Source organism: Embiotoca jacksoni, unplaced genomic scaffold (genome assembly GCF_022577435.1).
Source record: "Embiotoca jacksoni isolate LCO1_2020_lvr unplaced genomic scaffold, fEmbJac1.0.p SCAF_9, whole genome shotgun sequence".
Lineage (NCBI taxonomy): Eukaryota > Metazoa > Chordata > Actinopteri > Embiotocidae > Embiotoca > Embiotoca jacksoni.
Window position 1 is genome coordinate 11,735,857 of NW_027185447.1, and position 20,860 is coordinate 11,756,716.

The following is a 20,860-nucleotide window of genomic DNA, read 5'->3' on the forward strand; positions in this document are numbered from 1 at the left end:
AAGACCATACAAGTTTGCTCAGTAAAGAGGTAATGAATTCAGGCTGTATCTATCAGTAAGTCTCACATCTGTGCAATTGTGTCTACACACTGATTTTGTCCTAATTTTCTTCTTGTGTGTGGAATCCTTTAGAATTCACATTATCGGGAGTCTCTGGACTCTAATATAACAGACTGAACCGGACTGAGAGTCTGGGGAGCAGAGGGGGCTGAGGCAGAGAAGATTGCTGGAAAGTATTCCCTTTGATAAGCCGGCCAAGAAGCCTTTGATTAAATGTGGTCCCAGCAGGAGCCCACACTAGATCCTCTGTGGCACAACCATGTCCAATCACCAGCTATCAACAGCCCCGGGTAATTACAGCCATCTAGTCATTAGCCTGGGACCCACCTGGAATTCCACATAGCGAGGGGTGGGATAGGGCCAGCAGGGGTTTGGGTTTAGGCTGGGCCTTTAATCAAACACTTCCCTCCCCTTGACTGATATAACAGACCCCACCCCGACCCACACAGAATCAGCCTTTGTTACTGACATACATTGTGTTGTTAGTGCTGCAGTGTCTCAGCTCCTGCTGGTGAGGAACAGCGATGGTGTTTGTGTGCGATGGCAATAACACGGCAGGTTATGACAGCAGTGCAACTGAACTTACTCACTGTCCTGCTCAGTCACGCTGACTTCGTTCTGCATTATTTCCCTGCAACCTCAAAATGTTTGTTCGTCTGAACAAAAAACAAAGATTCCAGTGTCATACTAATGCACCATATATTTCATATGAACATCTGTTTAGATAAGGCAATATACACAATGTTATACAAGCAGGCTGGAGAACAGAGAAGTGAAATCTGTCTGATGGTGTGGTTAGGTGTAAGCCTTAGTTTTCTTTGTTTCCTTCTCACAGCAGTTTGTCGTCTCACACGCTGAAAATTAGAGTACGCTGTATAATCACAGTATATATAATCACATGGGAGTGCTCTTCTCTCTCCTAGTGTCAGCCAATGTAGTGCAGCCTCATCCACAGATGAGAAATGAAACAACACTTTACAATTTAAATAAATCACTTTAAACATCTTTCTTTTTTTCTTTTTTTTTACAGTTGCATTCAAAGTTCCAATGATGCATCCGTCCATTTATTCACCTGGTGTCCATCTCCCTGTCCTCTGGTAGTCCTCCGGACTCCTGTTTGGCCACACGCAGAGCCGAACTTACGCTTAGATGCCCACTTCTCAAATTGCACTTACCAAGCTACTTCCCAAAGTCCAACCAAGTATTCTTTTTGGTAGATAAAAGTGTATTTCCCCCCAAAAAATGAAACAAAATTATGTGAGTATATGATGTTGTCGTAATAATACTGGATATGTTTGAAGGCTCAGTTAATGTAACAATTTTGTCTTTAAAGCATCATGAAAGCAGCAAACCATTTTAAACCCAGAACCAAGCGCTAGAAAAAAGGCCATCTGGACCGAATCCTCGATTAAAATCTGAATCCACCCGAACCCCATAATGGTATCACTGGTATCACTGTTCATCTGATCCCAGCAGTCCAGTCACAGGGCCATTCACAAACAGGAGCTAATGGGTATTAATTCATATTGATGGGTAGTGAATTCTAGTGCTTTCACACAGACGGGTAGAAAAGCCATGCAATGAGTTGAGGTGGGGGAAGGGGAGGGCGGAGACGCAGATCACTTTTGGACAAACTTTCCCAGAATGCCATGTTCTACAGGATGTCCTGCAAAGGGGAAAGGGGTGGGGTTGCATTACGGGGAGCGGAAGAGGGTGTGTCCTCAGGTCTGGTCCAACCAGTCTGCTCGTTTGGGGGCCTTGCATGTGTGTATGTCCACAGCTTCCTCGCAGTCCTTGCACTCCACCGCACAACACCATTTGAACTTGCACTCGCACTTGGTGATTTGCTTGACTCTCGTCGTGTCGTAGCCGCGACCGCAGCACATGACCTCGCAGCCGTCCGTGCCACGGGACGTCTTATTGCAGACCCGTCCAGCCGTGCCCAAGGAACCTACACAAATAACAAAAAGAGTTAGGAAGTAATAGCTTAAAGTTAAGCTGAAACCAAAGCTACTCTTTTCACTCTTTCTGCCACTTAATTTTACTAAAAAAAAAAAGCAGTTGGTACAGTTTCTATACTGATGTCCAGTTAGTTAGCCAATTAGTAGAAAATACCTAACTAAAGCTGAAATGATTAGTTGACGAATAATAAACTACTGCTGGTTATTTTATTTATTTATTTATTTATTACAGTTTTTTGACTTTTTTATAGACCAAACAATCGAGATAGGTAGACACATCTAAATTGAAAATGTTCTTTAGATGCAGCTAAAATCAGAATCGATGCAGTTCCACCAGTATTTGTAACTCTGTTCATGGGTTACTCAGATCTTCTACTACTACTGTCATCTTTGTAATCTCTGCCTTCCCTGTTTATCTCTTAGCTCAAAATCATCTGGCATCGTCTGTGACTTTTAAGCTGCATTCAGGCAAGAGTGGCAGAATGGGTAAAAATAAGAATGGCCTCCAGTAGTTAGTCAGGTATTATATCAAAAGGGTCACTTCATTACTGTCGTCGCACAATTTAAGTAGCCTTGATTAGCGACTTTAGGAGACCAGATAAAAGCAGAAAGTAGCTCCTTTTAAATTTGCTGTACAGCTGGATTTATTTTATTAGTTGTTGTGTTTTTTTTGTCTAAGCAAGAGATATCACAGTATATCAGAATAACGACACAGAGGGAAATTTTTAGGGTTTTTCCGGCTCGGTAGTTCAAATTGCAGTTTGAAGGGATAAGACGGGAATATAACATTTTCTAAAAAGCAGAAATACAAAATAGAACAATGTCGCACAATTTTTTTTTTCCCCAAGGTTTACAACCTCTTTTTAGACAGCTGGAGTGAACCTGAGAATTTACTGTGAGTAAGTGTATGCTATTTCCATCATTTCAAATGTGTCTGTTTGTAAAATAGGTTTTCTTACCTGTGAAACAGAACTTAGAAGTTTTTACTGTCTCTTGTTTGTTTTGATGGTGGATCAATGGAGCATGCTAGTCACCGGTATCGACTGTTTCGTGGTGTTTAGTGGTCTGGCTATTATTACCTAATGCCGTTGCATATTTTCTGTGTCTTATGTGAATGTCATCCCCACAGAGATTAGTGCTCATGTTTGGTGTGAGAAGCTCCCTGTTTGAACTGCTACCTATCACAACAAGCTGCCCGTAGAACAACAGACCCACACACACAGCTATGCAGTGTTGGTAGAGTGGCCTATAGTTACACTGCCTTTCCCAAGCCACTGCTCCCTTTGAAGCCACTCTGTGTGTGTGCGTGCGTGCGTGTGCGTGCGTGTGTGTGTGTGCGTGCGTGTGTGTGTGTGTGTGCGTGTGCGCGCGCGTGTGTGTGTGTGCGTGTGTGTGTGTGTGTGTGTGTGAGGGAGGGTTAAATGGACAGTGGAGCGTGACAGACAGACAGGCTCTCACACTCTGAGGCCCACTCTGCCCTCCAGCTACGCTTAGCTCAGACATACAGAGAGGGAGAGAGACTGTGACAGACAGAAAGAGGAGATCTTTTTTTTTTTTTTTTTTTGAATTAGCTGCTTTTGTCCCTAGGCTGTGGATTCCACTGGGAAGGTGAGAATGAGGGGGAGGATGGATGAGGGGACGAAAGGAGCGGCAGAAAAAAAAGGCGCAAGGACAAGGAGGAAGTGGACAGAGCTTCTAAGTGATGCAGGTGTTGATGTCAGATATCGCAAAAAATGTAGCAGTGTTTCAGCCATCAAACAGGCAATTACAAAGAGTCATAAATAATGAGGTGCGTTGTGTAAAGGTTGATCAAGACATCCCCTGACCGTAGGGTTGTGTGTGTGTGTGTGTGTGTGTGTGTGTGTGTGTGTGTGTGTGTGTGTGTATGTGTGTGTTCACAGAGACTGACAGAGGTCAGGTGGTCACAGAAGGACCATGTCCCCAGGGTACAAGGATATTAGCTTCCATAGACATCACACGGGAGGCCTGCTGTGTTATCTGACTACCATTACACACACACACACACACACACATACACAGACATCCACACACACAAACACACTAGTCATGCATGAACATACACACAGCATACACATAACAAGCCCGAAACACCACACATTCGGGGCAATCCATCAACATCCATGAGAAACTGCTTCTCTGTCTCTCAGTCTTCCTTCTTCTTCTCTCCCTCTGCTGTCTTACCTGCTGCTTTGTCTTGCAAGCAATAATCCGGTGAGTTCTCAAAGTAGACCAGGTCGTTTTTGGTGGCCTTCCTGAAGGCTTTGTTCGCTACAGCGAAACCTGTCCCATCCTGATTCATTGTCACCTCAATGGCCCCGTTGTATTTCCTCCTCAGGTAGTCGCCAGTCTTCCTGAAGTCTGACATGGCCATCCAACATGTCCGCAGGGTGCACGAACCGCTGACTCCGTGACATTTACACTCCAGCTTCATGAAACGCTTCACCGCCTAAATGAGGAAGAGGGGATTGTTGTTGTTGTTTTAGCACATCATAAAATTTTGGTTTTGCATGTTCTAAAAATTCACCACTATAGTATTTTAAAGGGTTGTTTTACCCAAATTGTATGAAAGCATATTTCCTCATTAGATGTTCCTCCAGTGGTACAGTATAGTCTTGCAGAAAGTTTTAGGTTTTGTCTTCCCAGGTTTTGAGTTATTTGCCTACTTTCTACCGAAGAAGTAGCCTGTCGTGGCAGTGAGATCTGCTAAATATCCAGAATTATGGGGATGCAGTTTATGAAATGAAATTTAGCTGCTGATTTTTTTTTTTTTTTTTTTTTTATGTATTTTTTACTTTTTAATGCTGTGAGCGCAAAAAGAATTCAATTCAACTCCATTACATTATCAAAGCAACCCCATTTACACTTAGCAATAACATACGATCAGTATTTGAAAATTGTGTCTCCCTAAAGAGAAACACATGCTAATGCAAGATGTACCTACACTAGGATTTTCAGTTTTTCAAAAACTTAGGTTCAAAAGAATTTAAGCCAACATAGCCTCTGCTGTAAATGCTAGTTACACTGGATTTTTTTTTTTTTGCTCCTTAATCATTTCTTTGGGGAACTTGTGAATTGTTTTCGCTGCTGATTTCTGGAGATTTAGGACATTGCATTGAGATTGTCTTTTTGCCAGATGTGAAAGCAATCTGAACAGTTGGGCTACATTGTTCAGAAATATCTACCCAACAAGTTGAACCACCATCTCGTCAACTAACTCAAGAAAGTACACAAAATGGAATAAAGATGAAGACGACTCATTAATAGGAGGAGTAAATGCAAAGACCCATGATCATTATCTAACCTGGGGAAATTAAACCAGAACTATCTGCGCAGCTCCACAGCCCACTTGTCAATAGTGTCAAAATCATTTTTCATAATTTGGAGAATCAACAGCAACGTTATGGGTTGTACACTTGCAAATCCTTCAATGCATAGTCACCACACACACTTACTGTTCTGCCACAGCGGTTGTTGTGCAAATTCATGAGCGCCCGAGCATCTCGGACAGTTCTCTCTTTGGCATCTATGAACGCTTTGGCAAACTTTATCCCGTAATTGATATTATCACTGCAGCCGCCCCAGTCGAACTCCCCTCTCTCATCGCTGGCGCGTCCACGTTTGTGTGGGTCACAGTTACACGTCTTCAGCTCCCCCTGGCTGCAGGCGCGAGTAAGCGCGTACACCACTCCTGCTGAGGAGATGGCATAGACGAATGCTGCTTCACGACTGCCTGAGAAGGAGAGAGCGAAAGCACAAGGCCAAAAGAGAAACAGCGGTTAGATGAAGGCAGAGGTTAGAATAATCCAATCTGGTACTGAATACAGAAACTGCAGTTACTCATATCATGCCTTATAATCGATTCTCCTGGAGCCAAAGACTTGGGGCTTTGCAGCCCACATGTTATCATGCAAACACAGATACACATAATGCCATGACAAGGGCTGGGTGTGAGCCATCAGGACATGAAGGCGCAGCTGACATGGCATATCAGGCCGATGTGGAGTATAGACCAGCTCTGTTTAAATATTATCATGGAAATGATCGTAACTGCGGGGCTCTCCTCTGCTCACATAAATTGTTTAAATACAGACACAGTGATACGCCATTAATCAGCGCCAGGGTGATGTCATGACAGCATTATCTACCATTGCTGTGCTCATCGGTTCCTCTCTGGACTTTTTTAGTTCCTTAGAATAAGACTCATCTATTGTGTGGCCAAGGACAGAGAGAATTAGATATGGTGTTTGGTTACAGTTGCTTTTTTTTTTTGTACTTTTGGGAATTATTGTCCAAAAAAACAACATGGCAGTAAGAGGCACAAGAGCTTGTTCAGCTTCAGTCCCTTCGTCAAACTAATAAACACAAATGATCAGTTGATGTCTCTGTACTCAAAGTCTAAAACAAATAAAAGAAAATCAACCTGAAATGAGATTGTACTTTTCTCTTGATGAAATTGGTTGCTTTTAAAGTCCATTTTCATTTGACCAAGTCAGGTATTTGTTTGGTCTGTTTGTCCGCCCAGAGAGGAATGTTTAAACAGCAATCAGCCCTAAAATGTTATAAATATATTGAAGTCTCTAATGATTCGGTCACAGCCTGCCCCTGAGCGACTGTCTGAAACTAATGCTTTGTAACATGACAATCAACTCAAATGTTGTTACATTTTCTATTAAACCATTAGATATTCATAGTTCCCAGAGCATAAATTCTGAAGTTTTTGGTGACCATGCAGGCTTAAAACTCTTGTGTCACCAGCAAGCCACATATTTTACTTGCACTCAGAAAATAATCCGAGGAATTAATGATAAATCTGGAATCTATTTAGCACATCAATGCTCAGCAGATTCAAGTCTTTCTATTTTAGAACCCGACCTGAGCTTTCCTTTATCAACGCCATCAAATTCTGCAAATACAAGGGAGGGTCAAAAACGTCAGAGACCGGTGCGGTTGCGCGCGAATGATGTGTGACACCGTGACCTGCCCAGAGCCGGGCGAAGGTACAACTCTGATGAGTAAGTGTTACAAATTTCAACGCTTGGATCAAAATCAGCCCCCCCCCCCCCCCGAGTTAAAGATGCTTTTGAGAGCAGTGGTCTGAGTTTGTCTGCAATGTTTTACGCACCTGAAATCTGAGGAGAGACCATCAAGGTTTTGCGACAAATTACTGGGGAACAGAAAGAAGTGGCAGGGAGGCACAGGGGTGGGGAGGTAGGGAGCGATGATTCTGTTGTTGCGGGGGGACAAACCTGTACATTTTTACCGCGCTGCGAGCGGGTGCATTGTCTTTTCGGATAGCCCATGTGTCATGGCACCACAGTTCAGATCATTTGCACTGAATGTTTCCCTCAGAACATCGCACTAGCATTTTAAAGGGTCTCAATTGCAGATTTTCTGAGTTTGACACAAAACTTGATGTGCCCTTTGGTCAGGTCCACGGAGAAATCAAAGACGTGCCAAAACCAGCTCACAAAAATGTGTCTAACTCGGGAGCGGGTTTTGATCAAGCGTAGACATTTTTTACAGAAACTCATTAGGGTTATACATTCCCCCTTCTCCATGGGAGCAACAGCAGCATTCTCTGAACTTTTTGATCAACTCTTGTACAGTTACGTAATAGGTAGATTACTGTGTCATTTTCAAGACACTTTCTGCTCCCAAGAGGATAAACCTTCTTTTGATTCTGTCGTTGCGTGGCTCGCTTCAGGCCCAGTTTTTCACTCATCCGTCTCATATTCATCTAACATCTCCAAGCTCGATGAGTAAATTGAAGACAGACAGTAAATATGGGAGAGTAAAGCAGGGGAATGACGTGCAATAAAGGTCCTGCCAGCCGGAAAACAAACCAGGAACTCACTGCTGGCAACATTTGCGCCATGCACTCTACATCCTAACCACTCAGATATCAGGTCGTCCCGAGATTGAACTATTTGGCCACATCAGCCAGCTGTAGTTTATGCTTTAATCTATACAGCTGTCTACACCGGCCGCATAACATGTTTGAGCTGCTCTTCCTGCATGCTGACATGGGTGGGAAGATTGAAGTGTGTGTGTGTGTGTGTGTGTGTGTGTGTGTGTGTGTGTGTGTGTGTGTGTGTGTGTGTGTGTGTGTGTGTGTGTGTATTGGTCTCATAGAGTCATTGTTCAGTCCCTTAGATACTGACAGGATACTGCATGACTGAAACTTCTGTGCTACTTGCACCATGTTGCATGATAACAAAATGCATATTATATTCGTTCTTGGATCTATTGAATCGTCGTTGTTTCGAGTTCGAATTTCGAGTCTTGCGAAGATTTTTTTGTTCCAAAATCTGCAGGGATAATATAATACTGCATGCATTTATGAATTCTGTTTTGCATTTAAAGCTTTTAGCACATTAGTGAAGCTATATTCCTTTCTGAAATGTGGAATTGAAGGATAAAGTTTCAGCAAATGAAAATACTCAAGTAATTGCACTTTAAAGAACATCACAAATCTTACTGATATATTACAAATTATAAATCACCAGCGATTGGACATTTTTGTATCTGCAAAACTGGACCAACCTTGGCCAGAAGAGTTTGTGTGATCTAACCGGCTTCTTCTGTATTTACTCGAGTTTCCCATTTCATCTGCGAGGTGAGGCGACGGGGCAGTGGGTGCTGAGGGGATTGTATGTGGGAGAGGACCGAGGGCATTGCTGGTCATCTTTCAAACCTGCGCTGTTTGTCTGACAGTGAGAATATCTCTAAATATTTACATCGACATAACTGTTTATTCCTCTCCACCTAACACACACACACACACACACACACACACACACACACACACACACACACACACACACACACACACACACACACACCCAGAGCCTGTATCTTATTATCTGCTAAGTTTTTTCCATGGGTCGTCGTCCCCCACACATGGTTGGGATGGCTGGAAGAGGCACAATAACAAGCTATGGAAAGTCAGTGACATCAGAAACTAGGTTTGTGGAGAGTGACGCCTTTTTATGCGTCCTGCATCCAGATACTACACTGAACTGCTGCAAATGAAGCTTTCATTCATTCACTTTCTCAAAACCAATAAAGTAGAAAAAGCATTATCAACATCCACAATCACACACAGTCACACTTTTTTCGTCAGTGACTTGCGAGTGCAACACTAAATCCGTGCAGTGCATTCAGAATGCAGCAGTAATAATCTACTGCGCGCAACTGTTGTTTTTCAGCAGGTTTAAAGAAAAACTACCAGACTAATCTTTGTGAAAATTGGTGGAAAGGTGTAGCATGGATCAAGGAAAAAAACATTACATTTTGGAGTGGATCCAAATCAAAGGGTATTGTATACTTGCATCAACTTTGCGAGATAGAGCATTTAGCCAACAAATGCCATACATCCTATAATCCAGTCAGTGGTAGAAAAGTTTAGTTGCGATAAAACATAGCCAATTTTAAAGATATGATGACTTCGTATCACGATCCACATTCATGGGTGCCAGTAACCTGGGATGCACATATACTTGCTCAGACTTTGCACAGCAAGCAGCTTTGGTGAAGCTCCACACTGTCCGAGTAGCCTTTTAGTTGCAAAAGAAATGCATGATGGATAATTTATCATTTTATCTTTAATGCTAAATTACCAGGGAACTTTAAGACACCAATGCAGCCTGGCTATCAGGTATGTTTCTATCAGAGCCCATTTCCCCCTTTATTAATGAAGAGTCATGATACAGACGTTCCCCACTTCTAAAACTTGTCATAAGGAGGAATCCTATAATATGTATGTGACCATGCATTTGCGCAAGTGTATATGTATCTATGCATGACTATGTTACACAGCAGAGATGTCTGGCAGGAGTGGAAAAACAAAATGACGACAAGCCCACATCTTGAAGCCTGTGTGTTTATTGACGAGGCGTAAGGCATTGCAACAGTCCATTAGTGACTATAAACACGGAGCACCAACATAAGTCGAGTATGAGGATGAAGGACTGGAGAAAGAACAGAGCGAGGAGAAGGGAGAGATAAGGGATGGAGCTCAGGTTCAGGCTCAATATCTGTGCTCTTTGGCCATAAAATCAGTTTTCAGACAGACACACATGTAGACACACATGGACATGGACTTACTCCGTAGCAAGACGCGTCCAAAGACGGTGTGGTCACGGTCCAGTGTGCTGCAGTTCCATCGGTGGTGTCTGAACTGGTGCTGGCACTCTCTGATCCACTCCTTGGTGCCCTCACCGATGGCCTGCATGATGTCAGGGTGGCGCTGGCAGAGTTGCCGCTGCTTGTTCACCAAGCCGGGGATGTTGTCGCATATTACACGGGCCCCTAGTGCACCAATGTACCTGAGGATGCCAGGAAACACGAGAAAATTCGAAGCGTTAGTCATATAGAAGGATTCATATGTAGCAGTTAGCAGAAAGCAGCGGTTGATGGTATGCTGCAATTGATTATTAATCACATTGTACGTGCCCTTATATGAATGTGGACACACACATGTAGGTAGTGAGTGGCATGAAAGAGAGCTGCAGTAACAGTCCTCTGAGTCAGGGATCACTACACTTAACAGTTTAAGGTTTGCGAGTAGGAGGGGAGTGGAAACCATTTACTCTGCTCTTCAAATAAATAAGCACTTAACCTCTCCCCACAAGACCTGCCTGTGTATGTGTGTTTAAATGTTTCCCAAAGGGACAAGCAAAATCATGTCGTCACAAATCAGAGCACAAAGTCTGGAGCCTCCAATAACCCTGTCAAACTAAGAACCCATTTACTCACTTTACTCCTCTCTGTCTTTTGCCTGATTGCTTTCATCTTACTCAGTTTTCCTACATGCTTCTTCCAATCTTCTCCCTGCCCCAATAAAACATACTTTTACAGTACCCTAGCAAGATACATGCCATGTTGAGCTTGCCCAAAATAAACTCTTAATTGTGATTTGGCTGTCTGTGCATGTGGATGAGACCTCTTGCAGCTTGGTGGCTGCAAGGTTTTGGCGGGTCAGCGAGGGGAGGGCCGGGGAGCGTGTAGCTGTGTGGTCGTGTTTTATGAGGCCGGGCGAGAGGATTGAGAGCGGAGACTCTGTACTCCCCAGAGTGGGATTAGAGAGGAGGAAAAAGAACAGAGTGCTCATCAAAGGAAAGTGCCAGGGCAGCAATTCACACTTAATTTTCTCTCCCTCTCTGTCTGAGAGTAAGGAGGACTTGTGGATTTTATAGGATAGTAAATCATTATCCACAGGTCTAAAACAACGTGCTGTAAAGCCCTGCGACTATACTGTGGACCACAGGAGAAAAGACAAGTGGGAAACAAATAAAGACACTGAACTCTATATACTGACTTCGGATTACACAGCCACAATTCCTGTAAATTACACCGGTGGTTTACTGCTTTATTATATTTTCAAATCATAGAAGAAACACCAAAAAAGTCAACATAAATAACCTGTTCATTTCCCCCGCATTATTAAGAAGAAATCCTCCCACACTGATCTTCAGATATCCTGATAATTTACATTACATTATCATATCGGTTTACTTTCTGTTAAAGGAGTCTAAAAGGAACTTGGCCACAGCAAACAGAAGTCAAACGTGGTGGTGCAGACGTGCCCACAGGAGGAATACATACCAACTCACTACTTCTGTTTGGATAATTGCCCTACATTAATAAACAGAGGCTATAATTGTTCTTGAATTTAACAACAGTTTAAAAACTAGGATTTATTATGCATTTACATGAAATGTTGCTGTCCCCCCCCCCTATATTTCTTAAGTGGCTTCACCATCCCACAATCATTTCTGCAACCACCCCTGGGTGCTAAAGCCCCAGATCTGTCCAAATCATCACCTACTGTCCACCTACAAAAATTTGAGAAATAGTTCGACTAAGTGGTGCATTTCCCATACACTAATTTCCCCTCAAAGCCAGTAATGCCCAGTCAAAGCCTCACTCTCCCCACTATTCCCCATAACTGCTTTTAATCTACACAGACTATTAGGCATTCCATCAGCCCCATACCCGCCCACACACAGACACTTCTCCTATAAACACGCTCACACACATGGACATTTTCACTTATGTTATTGCGCAGGCAATGAGATCTTTTTTAACCCCTCACCTATGCTCTAGATGGCTGGTTTGGGGGTATTTTAGTGAAGTCATTTGTGTGTTGTGAGCGATACCTGGTGAATTAATGACTGCTCTTGCCTTGTTGAATGCAGGCTCCAGCTGAGCTGAACACGCGCTCAGCCAACCGCGCCGACATAAATTACATTTATCGCGCTATTATTATTACTCAACATGGCAGGCCAACAAACTGACACGAAGAAAATGCATTTTAGACACCAAATTATAAAGAGGCTTGAACCTCATTCTCAAACCCATAATTTTGGTTATCTTCACCATTAATAAGCCATCAAGTTTCTGTGCTCTCTTATTATAATTTTTTCTTAAAGGATTTTTAAATTAAATTAAATGAAAGAATAACACATTTATAGTTTTTTCTTTGCAGTCATGATCTCATAGAATTAAAAGACAGTTTAATAATTCGGGGCAAATATCATTAGATTTTTTTAATTTTTTTTTATGAATCCCAATGCATTTAGGTTATTTGCAGTAAAAACGTACATACCTATGAGAAAAAGACTAATAACGTTAAAAGGTTGCCAAAAGCTCGACGCAGCCACAACATGGATGAGAAAAGCTCCGTCAGCTATTATTGTTGCGATAATAAATTTTCTGACACAAACCCTAAGCCCTCATAATGACTTTGTCTGCCTGCTGTTGGAAAATCGCTGCTCTGAATTAATTGGAATGGGGTTTGCTTTTAGAGTAGTCATCATAAGTTACATTTTCTGGCAGTTTAAATTCCTAAAGTTATAAGGAAATACTCAAAAGCTAGGCAGTAGTCCCAACTTCGTTTCGATGATTAATGGTAATTTTTTTTGTCGCATTTTCTTACCTTCCTTTTACAGTTCGGCTCTTAGTTTAATCCTAGTTATTATTATACTAATATACTTCTTGTACATACTTAATTTTTTGATCCAAAATAAAATATGCAGCCCTAATAAATCATAGTGGCAGGTAGGCAGGCCCGTGTGTGATGGATGAAGACTCACCACCATGAAGAGTCCACCCGAGGCGTCACGAGCAGCAGCAGCAACAGACAAGCACAGTAAATCCTCGAACTGGCACCGGGGTTCTGGCATGAAGAAGACCGGGATGAGAGTCTGGCTCCCGGCGAACCACAGCGCTGAATCCGAGCTGCCCGGAGGCTGAGAATCCTGTTTAACCCCAGCATTCTTCCTTTTCTTTGCCCCCAAACGTACCCAAAAATGTTGTAAAAATATATATCAAATTTCCCAGAAGAAACTTCAACAGATAAGGTTAGATGTGGAGTAAGTTAAACGCCCATAAAGCTGGTAGGCCTCATTATCCAGTGTGTGGCTCCATGTTTGCAAGGCTGTCAGCAGAGTGAGGAGCGCGTTTTCGGTGCCATGTGCGCACCAGACTCTCCACTGAGTCGGCTACTTCTGGTTGCCAACGGGAGGTTTACCTGACGAGGCGAGCAACAAGTGTCGGCAGTTTTGCCTTAGCTCCTTATCCTTGTTTTTTTTTTTGCCTAGTTTGTGCAGAAATTTGGTTCCGAATCAGGGCTGGAGCCAAAGGTTGTCAAATGTAGGACGGGCTGCGGTTCTGTCGGCTGTTTGACTCAATGCTGGGTCGGATGCTCGCGCCGGACCTCTCCTTTATTAGCGCACGGTGGACAGAGTCCGGGCTGAGAGAGGGAGGGAGGTGGAGAGAGAGAGGGAGAGAGAGATGAGGGAGGGCTCGCCGCTGACAGCTCCACTCGCTCATTGGGCAGAGGCAGGGGTTACGGAGTTTGACTAGGAAGGAGATATTAAAAAGGGATGGATGGAGAAAGGTGCGCGCGTGTGTGTGTTGTGCTGGGGTAAGGGTTGACGATGCTGTTAATGTGGAGACGGTCCTATTGTGAGTTCATCTGTAACCACAGACATAAGTTATTATAACTAATGATGGCGCCTTCATTTTACAACACAGTAAAAACAGATAATTAAATCACCAAATAAATGAATTTTATTTTTCATTTAAAGGCGTTTTGACTAAATGAGTAATAATTTCGTAATTATAGTCTGCACATATACACAGCATATGAGCTTCAAATGCAGTAATTGTTATGTAGGAAATCTATTGTTATTGTCCCTTATTAATAATTGTGATCAGACCTATCATATTCCATGGATATTTATGATTTTTATGAATTCATACTACGACTCATCATGCTGTATTTCGCACGCATCTTTCACAGGCTTAATGCATAACTGAGCTCATAGTGTACAGCATCCAATTGTCCTCCCAATAAGAAGAAAATACATCATATTAAGATGAATTATCATGTGCTATAGTTGATAAATAAATGAATATTGTAATTCATTGACATGGGTTATTACTGTTACCAAATACTTATTTAAATAGTTGTTATGTCTGCATGCACGACATAAAGCACAGCCGAAATAAAGGTCAGAGAAAAAAGCAGGGAATGTGGGACAGAGCCAAATCGTCCAGTGGAACAGCACTATGGCTTAAATATGAACCACATGTGAAAGAGAGCGAGAGTGCTGAGACAGCGCTGGAATAAAGCACGCACGCACGCACGCACGCACGCACACACACACACACACACACACACACACACACACACACACACACACACACACTTGTCTCTGGAGTGCAACCATCCTTACCTTTATTCCCATGTTTGTGTGTTATCTTAATGTTGTCTTGATGTTTGGCCATGAGTGGTCATCCATCATCAAATCTCTGATGTTTCCCATTGTCCTTGAATGCCTCCTATCAGATAAAAACTACTTTTAAGTATCCAAAAATACTTCACAAACTCAAAAAACACTCCTTGACTTGTTGACAGATGCCAATACAGTTTTAACAGTGTAGACTTGAACTTGTGCAAGTTGTTGAAACGAAGAGAAGTTGATATTGAATTGAAAATACTTCAGTTGATTCAGCTGACCCCATTAATACTGACAAACAAGTAAACAAATCAGGAAAATCCCTGTCGGAATTGAAACTATTAGAATTAGCAACAGCCGTTGCAAAGTGCTTTTTCATGAAAAGCTTGAGAAAACAGTTCTAGTGTTTATGCCAAAGCTGCTGTCGAAGCTATGCTCCTTTCAGAGACATTTGTATTTCTGCTTCGAGCTCGCCAGGCAGGCTGCTGCTGTCAGAATGAGACACATTTCCATCGTTTTAAGAGGCAAGCACATGAACAAAAACACAAAGTAGAGTGGGTACAGGTTTGTGAGAGGCCGGGAGGTGAGGCAAAGAAGCTAAGCTCTGGCGAATATTTGTGCGCTGCAGCTTAGCTCACAATTTTCTGCTAAATCAAAAGGAATTAGGGAAGCACAAACACGGCTGAGTTATGCTCTCTCTCCTGGGGCTGGAGCTGGAACAGACTTTCTCCCTCTCTTTCTCTTTCCCAGCCTGTGAACTTGACCCCAGCTTTCGCTTCATAAACAATAACAGAGTCAAGTGCCTCCTTGTCAGTTGAGGAAAAGTTTGCCCCGATGTACGGGGCCCAATCTGGAAACCATCTCCTCAGAGGAAAAGTACTGACGGGGGGTTGCCGCGTTTCAACGCCGCACTGGGGTGAAGGAGGGATAAAGGTGAGATTTACAGAAGCAGGGGTTTTGGACTAATCCAATTGATTTCTGTGTTGATACATTATAATTACTCAGGATTATTTCTGACAGGAAAGTTGCAGTTAGAAAAGGGAATGGGCTGAATGAACCAAAGGCCAGCCAGAGGCATGCACTCTAGGTGGAAGAGTTGGACTAATGGCCCAGTAATGTGTTCCCTGTGGGGATTATGATGTGGGCTGCCACCAGTCAGGCAGTCCAAGGATGAGCTCAGTGTGTATTCCCATCAACTGGCAGGCTGGAGCAGGGAGGACAGCCTGTCGTCAGGCCTGGCCGAGTTCCCATACTGATTGGACAAAAAGTAGCACAGGTGGAAGAGGGGTGAGGAGAGGGGGGTGACCGAAGCAAGTTAGAGAGAGATGGGGAGTGTTCCCAAGTCCAACATGATTTCCCAATAGCTCATAGTCATATCAAGTGCTCCATCCCAAACTAACAAATTGTTTGCAACAGGTCCAAATTAAACAAAGTACTTTGTTTATGCCCTCCAGAACATCTCAGACATATTCTGATTCTTATCGACAGGATATCATTTGTCTGTGCAAAACTGTTACACTAACGTAATTAAACCAGTGTTGTGATGTTTATGGCTAAGATTTGGTCAATTTTAGGCACAACTTGGCCAGGTTTAGGACAAAATGAGGGTTTGGATTAAAGTAAGTACTTAATTTAGGTAAGAGGGTTTGTCATCAGCACAATTTCAACAAACACTTAGTTATTAATGTCAGAGACGGATTGTCAAGTTAACTGTCAGTTTGAAATGAGAAAAAAAACAATATACTACCATGTTAAAGTTTTGTTGACTCATTCACTCACTCACTCACCCACCCACCCCATGCTCTCCCCTTAGAGGATGTTGGTGCTCTATAACAGCATTATATCACCTCCTCCTTTGCTCCATTTACGATTACTACAGCTGTTAGAACGCACTGACTGAAACAACCTCATCACCTCAAAGCGTGTAATACACCCACCAGTCCACCGGAGGACACAGCGTCAGTGTCACGTTTTGCGACCAAAAACCATGCTGTTAGGTTTCTGAAAAGATCACAGTTAGGGTTAGATTTTGGATTCGAATTTGGTCAAGTTTTAGACATCAAAACTATTTGGTTAGGGTTAGGACAAGTTCATAGTTTGGTTTAAAATAAATAATTTTACCCTGAATAATACTACTTTCTTCACAGAAGTTTCCCAGCATAGGTTACATAAGTTAAGCGTGTTGTATCATATAAGTAACTTACTTAGGTTACTTAAAGTTAGAAAAAAAAAGTCTTGCAACCGTTTTTGACCTCATTACCTCCTTCTTTAGTGAAGGTATTTTCAATTAAGAAAGAAAAAACTGCTAGGTTAAGTGAAGCATTATGGTCATCGTCAAAATAAACCAGAGTTGACTGTTGGTAGCAACAGGGTGAGAACAGGAGTCTTTGTATACCCAGCCATCTACCCCCACCTCCTCCCTATGACACCAGTTTCTTCTGAGTAATGGCAACTGCCACAAGATTATTTGTAAGTGTTTGAACACATGACGAATGCTGTGTTTTTGTCGCAGGGCTGTATCTATTATGTTTCAATTCCTGCAAGATGACTGGTTGTAGCTGGATTTAAACCTGCCATAATGTATGCATGTTAAATGGCTGTGAGGATAAAAGAACCAGGCCAGAGCGCTTGTTTGGATAATAATCACCTGAAAATCCCGTAGCAATATCTGTAAAGCTAATGAAAGGTCAGAATACAACACAGACCCTAAAAATATACAGTCCTCCAGGGACAGACATGCCACATTGCGAGTTCATGTGTGCGGGCAAGCCAGTGAACCAGATCTGCGATAATTTATTGTCTTGTAAATTTAGATCTGCCGACAGAGATGAACTACCTCGAACATACACGGTGGTGCTGAAACTTCAGAAGCTTCTGAAACGTTTGGCTAGCTCTCAGAGAAGGTGTCAGGGCCTGTTGTCGACCACTTTCCCCCCAGTGAAAACGGTCCAACACAAGGCATGTACATGGAGAGAAAGTTGACGCTTGCACAGATGAAAATAAATGCTCTCGCTCACACACACACACACGTATACACATACACACATCCGTAACCACTGCTACACTATGTACCCTCATGTTACATCATGGTTGGCCTCTACAGGGCTAAGCTCCACATACTTGTGAGCCTTTCTTTCCTTATCCTCAGGACAGCCTGTCATTAATAGATTTTATAGCTCCCGTGAACAACACAAAGTGTCCATAGATGTGATGGTGATAACTCTATAATAGAATGTTTACAGGGTCGCTGGAAGATGCCGTCATGCTGGACGGGTCTGAAGTATGCACACACATGAACGTGCACTGACACACACACATTGACACAAACTCAGACTGTGACTGTAGAGCAGGTGCTACAGATGACATCAAAGGAATATCCAGGGCAGTGTGGCCTCTCTGACGTTTAACGCATCTCAGACACTTCTTTGGGAAAACAGGCATGCCCCACCGGTAATACATAGACTGGGACAGCGATACACACAGACAGAAATAATCAAGCATATGTAATTCATAGTAAACACAATAACCTGTGATAAATTTTAGTCTGGCTGCTTTGATTCCTTATTTCCATTTTAGAATGTAAGTTTTAAAGAAATAATTTAAATCCAAAATTTACCTTTATGGATGCTGCTCAGTTTTTCAGCCCAGACACTGTCCTTGCTCCCTCTGACTGGAACTGAGTTTGTGCTGAGTAGTTTCCTGTTTTAGTAGGGAACTGTCTATGTGACGTACGTTGCAGGTCATGGGCAGTTGGTCACATGGTGGCTAGCTGAGGTACGTAGTGAAGAGTGAATCAGTGAATTGAACTCTGAAACAATGATTTCTTTTTTTTTTTTTTTTTTCTGTCTGTCGACTTTTTACACACTGTTTAAAACGAGATCAAAATCACTGGTATAGCAGCTACCTGTGGTTTATGTGTGGGAAGCGGTGTTTTTAATTTACCTATTCAGATGTTGAGTGATCAAGTGTCATTAAAGTAATATATTTAGTCCATCTCAGGTCGGCCTTTCACGGTGAAGTTCGCACCAGAATATACACTAGCCAACAAAATGTTATGGAAATATAGGTGCACACCTTCTATCTAGAGTCAAAATTTGGTAAACATTTGTTTTAGTCTGAGTGTTTGCTTATAGTTAGCAAGTTGTGTCATAATGTCATACAGTCAGTTCAGAGACAACATTTCGAGAAGTTAAATGGCAAAGCATGGTGGTGACAATTTGATAAATGGCTTTATTTTGGGGTTTAGCTGTAAAGTTGCTCAAATCAATATTTTCTCGTTAACAGAGGATTAAATGATGATGTGTCACACTCACCTCCTCTCCTCAACCTGTAGCCCGCAGCAGCAGGCAGATATTTGGTTTAACTTTGACTGATAATTGCTAAAGAGAGAGACATTTCCCTCGGATATTGGAAGAGAGTAAAAAGTTAAAAGGAGAGTAATATTTTACCTTAATCCATCAGGTGACCAGAAATATGACTCATAATGAAAACCGATGTTGCTCCGTGTCAGCCTTACAATTGTTTGCCGAAACATTTGCCATAACAATTTCACAAGGTAAAGATATGTCACTGTTGTGTTTTCAGCTTGTTGTACTCTCTGGACGTGGTAGAAAGACGGAGTGAATGTAGGTTTACTGTTCATGTGCATATTTGTGCTTTGATTACTGTATATAGCACATACAAGTAACTGTGGTCCAGATTAGATCCTAAGCTTCCCGGGTGCTATAGTCTCATAAATCTTACTTTCAAACCGCTCCGTTTTACAGTGCAGAAAGCTGCAAGCTCAGTGGAGTTGGTGTGTGCTACATGAGTTGTAATCCTTTAGGTCATTCCAGCAGATTCTAAGATCAGCTAAGAACAGTTTATTCTGCCAGGTCCGGTTCAGGCCAGGAAATAAACTGAAGCTCAGATAGATTCAGATTAAAAAAGTAGATGCGGTTGCATCTAAGATTCAGTGAGAAACACTTCCTCCAAATCACACTCAGATATATATTAATGTAGTGTGGACAAGTATATAGTATATAAATAATATTTCCTACTTGTGAGCCACGCTGAGCTCATCCAGTTGAGAAAAATCCATACCGCACTCATCTAAATGATCTTATATTACTAACTGCAATGCCAACTACTGAGCATTTATTTGAATTTGCATATTGAGAGGGAGGCAAAACATAACTATTAACAGTGACTGGAAATAATTCGTCAGGGAAACGTTTATTCCAGGGAATAATGAAGTCAGTTTCCAACACAATATGAGTATTCTGGATCTGATAATTGACTCCATTTAAATTCCCTGTGGGAGATAGAGTGCATTCCATGAATGAATATATTACCTGTAAGTTTCCCTCTTCAAAGTTTATCTGCCTAAATGCTTTATAGTTTTATTACTTAGTTAAAAATAGAACAAGAACAAAACAGAATACTTCATTCTGTGGGTAACGTGTATATTTGGCATTCCATAAAACCCTCAGTCTAGACTGTATGGAGGAGGTTACAAAATCTGTGATCTGTGAGAAAGGTGGCATGAACATTGTTGTTAAAGCTGCAGTAGTCCTGCTGTGTGGATGCTCAATGAGCAGTCACACCGTGTGATTGACGTTCTTTTTTGTGGTGAAAGTTGTACCTGGCATTTTAGGTTAAATTCTTGAGTGTGGGCCATTGTGGCCTTTTGGCAAAAAGATGTGCGGTGAGGGCTTTAAGTTGTAGAAGAGGTCCCTCCACACCCTGAGTGATGAGAGCAAGGTTTAACCGGCTGCAGGTGCGCTCGAGACAGGCGGGTAGGGCCTTTGAAGTGGAAGCCAACTGGGACCCCAGCCCATCTCTGACTAGCAGCCAGAGACACATTCGCTTTCAATTAACACTCTCCCTTCTTTCTCAATCGCTGCTCTTTCGCTTTCTGCTCTGTTTTTCAGTATTAATCTATGTATCTGTTCAGAAGAGAACAGCCTGAAAACTGTGATGCAATGTCGTCAATATCCTGTTTGTCCCGACAAGTGAATGACTCTAATAACCTGATGAATGATCTAAAATCATAATGCCAGGATTCGTTTTCAGAAGAAATTTGACCATCAA

General features: G+C 42.3%; 1 protein-coding gene across 1 annotated transcript; it reads right to left on the minus strand.

The window, feature by feature from the left end:
- Positions 1 to 758: 758 nt before the first annotated feature.
- On the minus strand, positions 759 to 13,763 carry LOC138193312 (protein Wnt-2b-A). Its single transcript, XM_069141285.1, has 5 exons — positions 13,139 to 13,763; positions 10,149 to 10,369; positions 5,495 to 5,772; positions 4,224 to 4,488; positions 759 to 2,011 (listed from the first exon to the last, which is right to left on the minus strand). The coding sequence occupies exons 1-5, from the start codon at positions 13,318 to 13,320 to the stop codon at positions 1,782 to 1,784; spliced, it is 1,176 nt and encodes a 391-aa protein (XP_068997386.1). The 5' UTR covers positions 13,321 to 13,763; the 3' UTR covers positions 759 to 1,781.
- Positions 13,764 to 20,860: the final 7,097 nt, after the last annotated feature.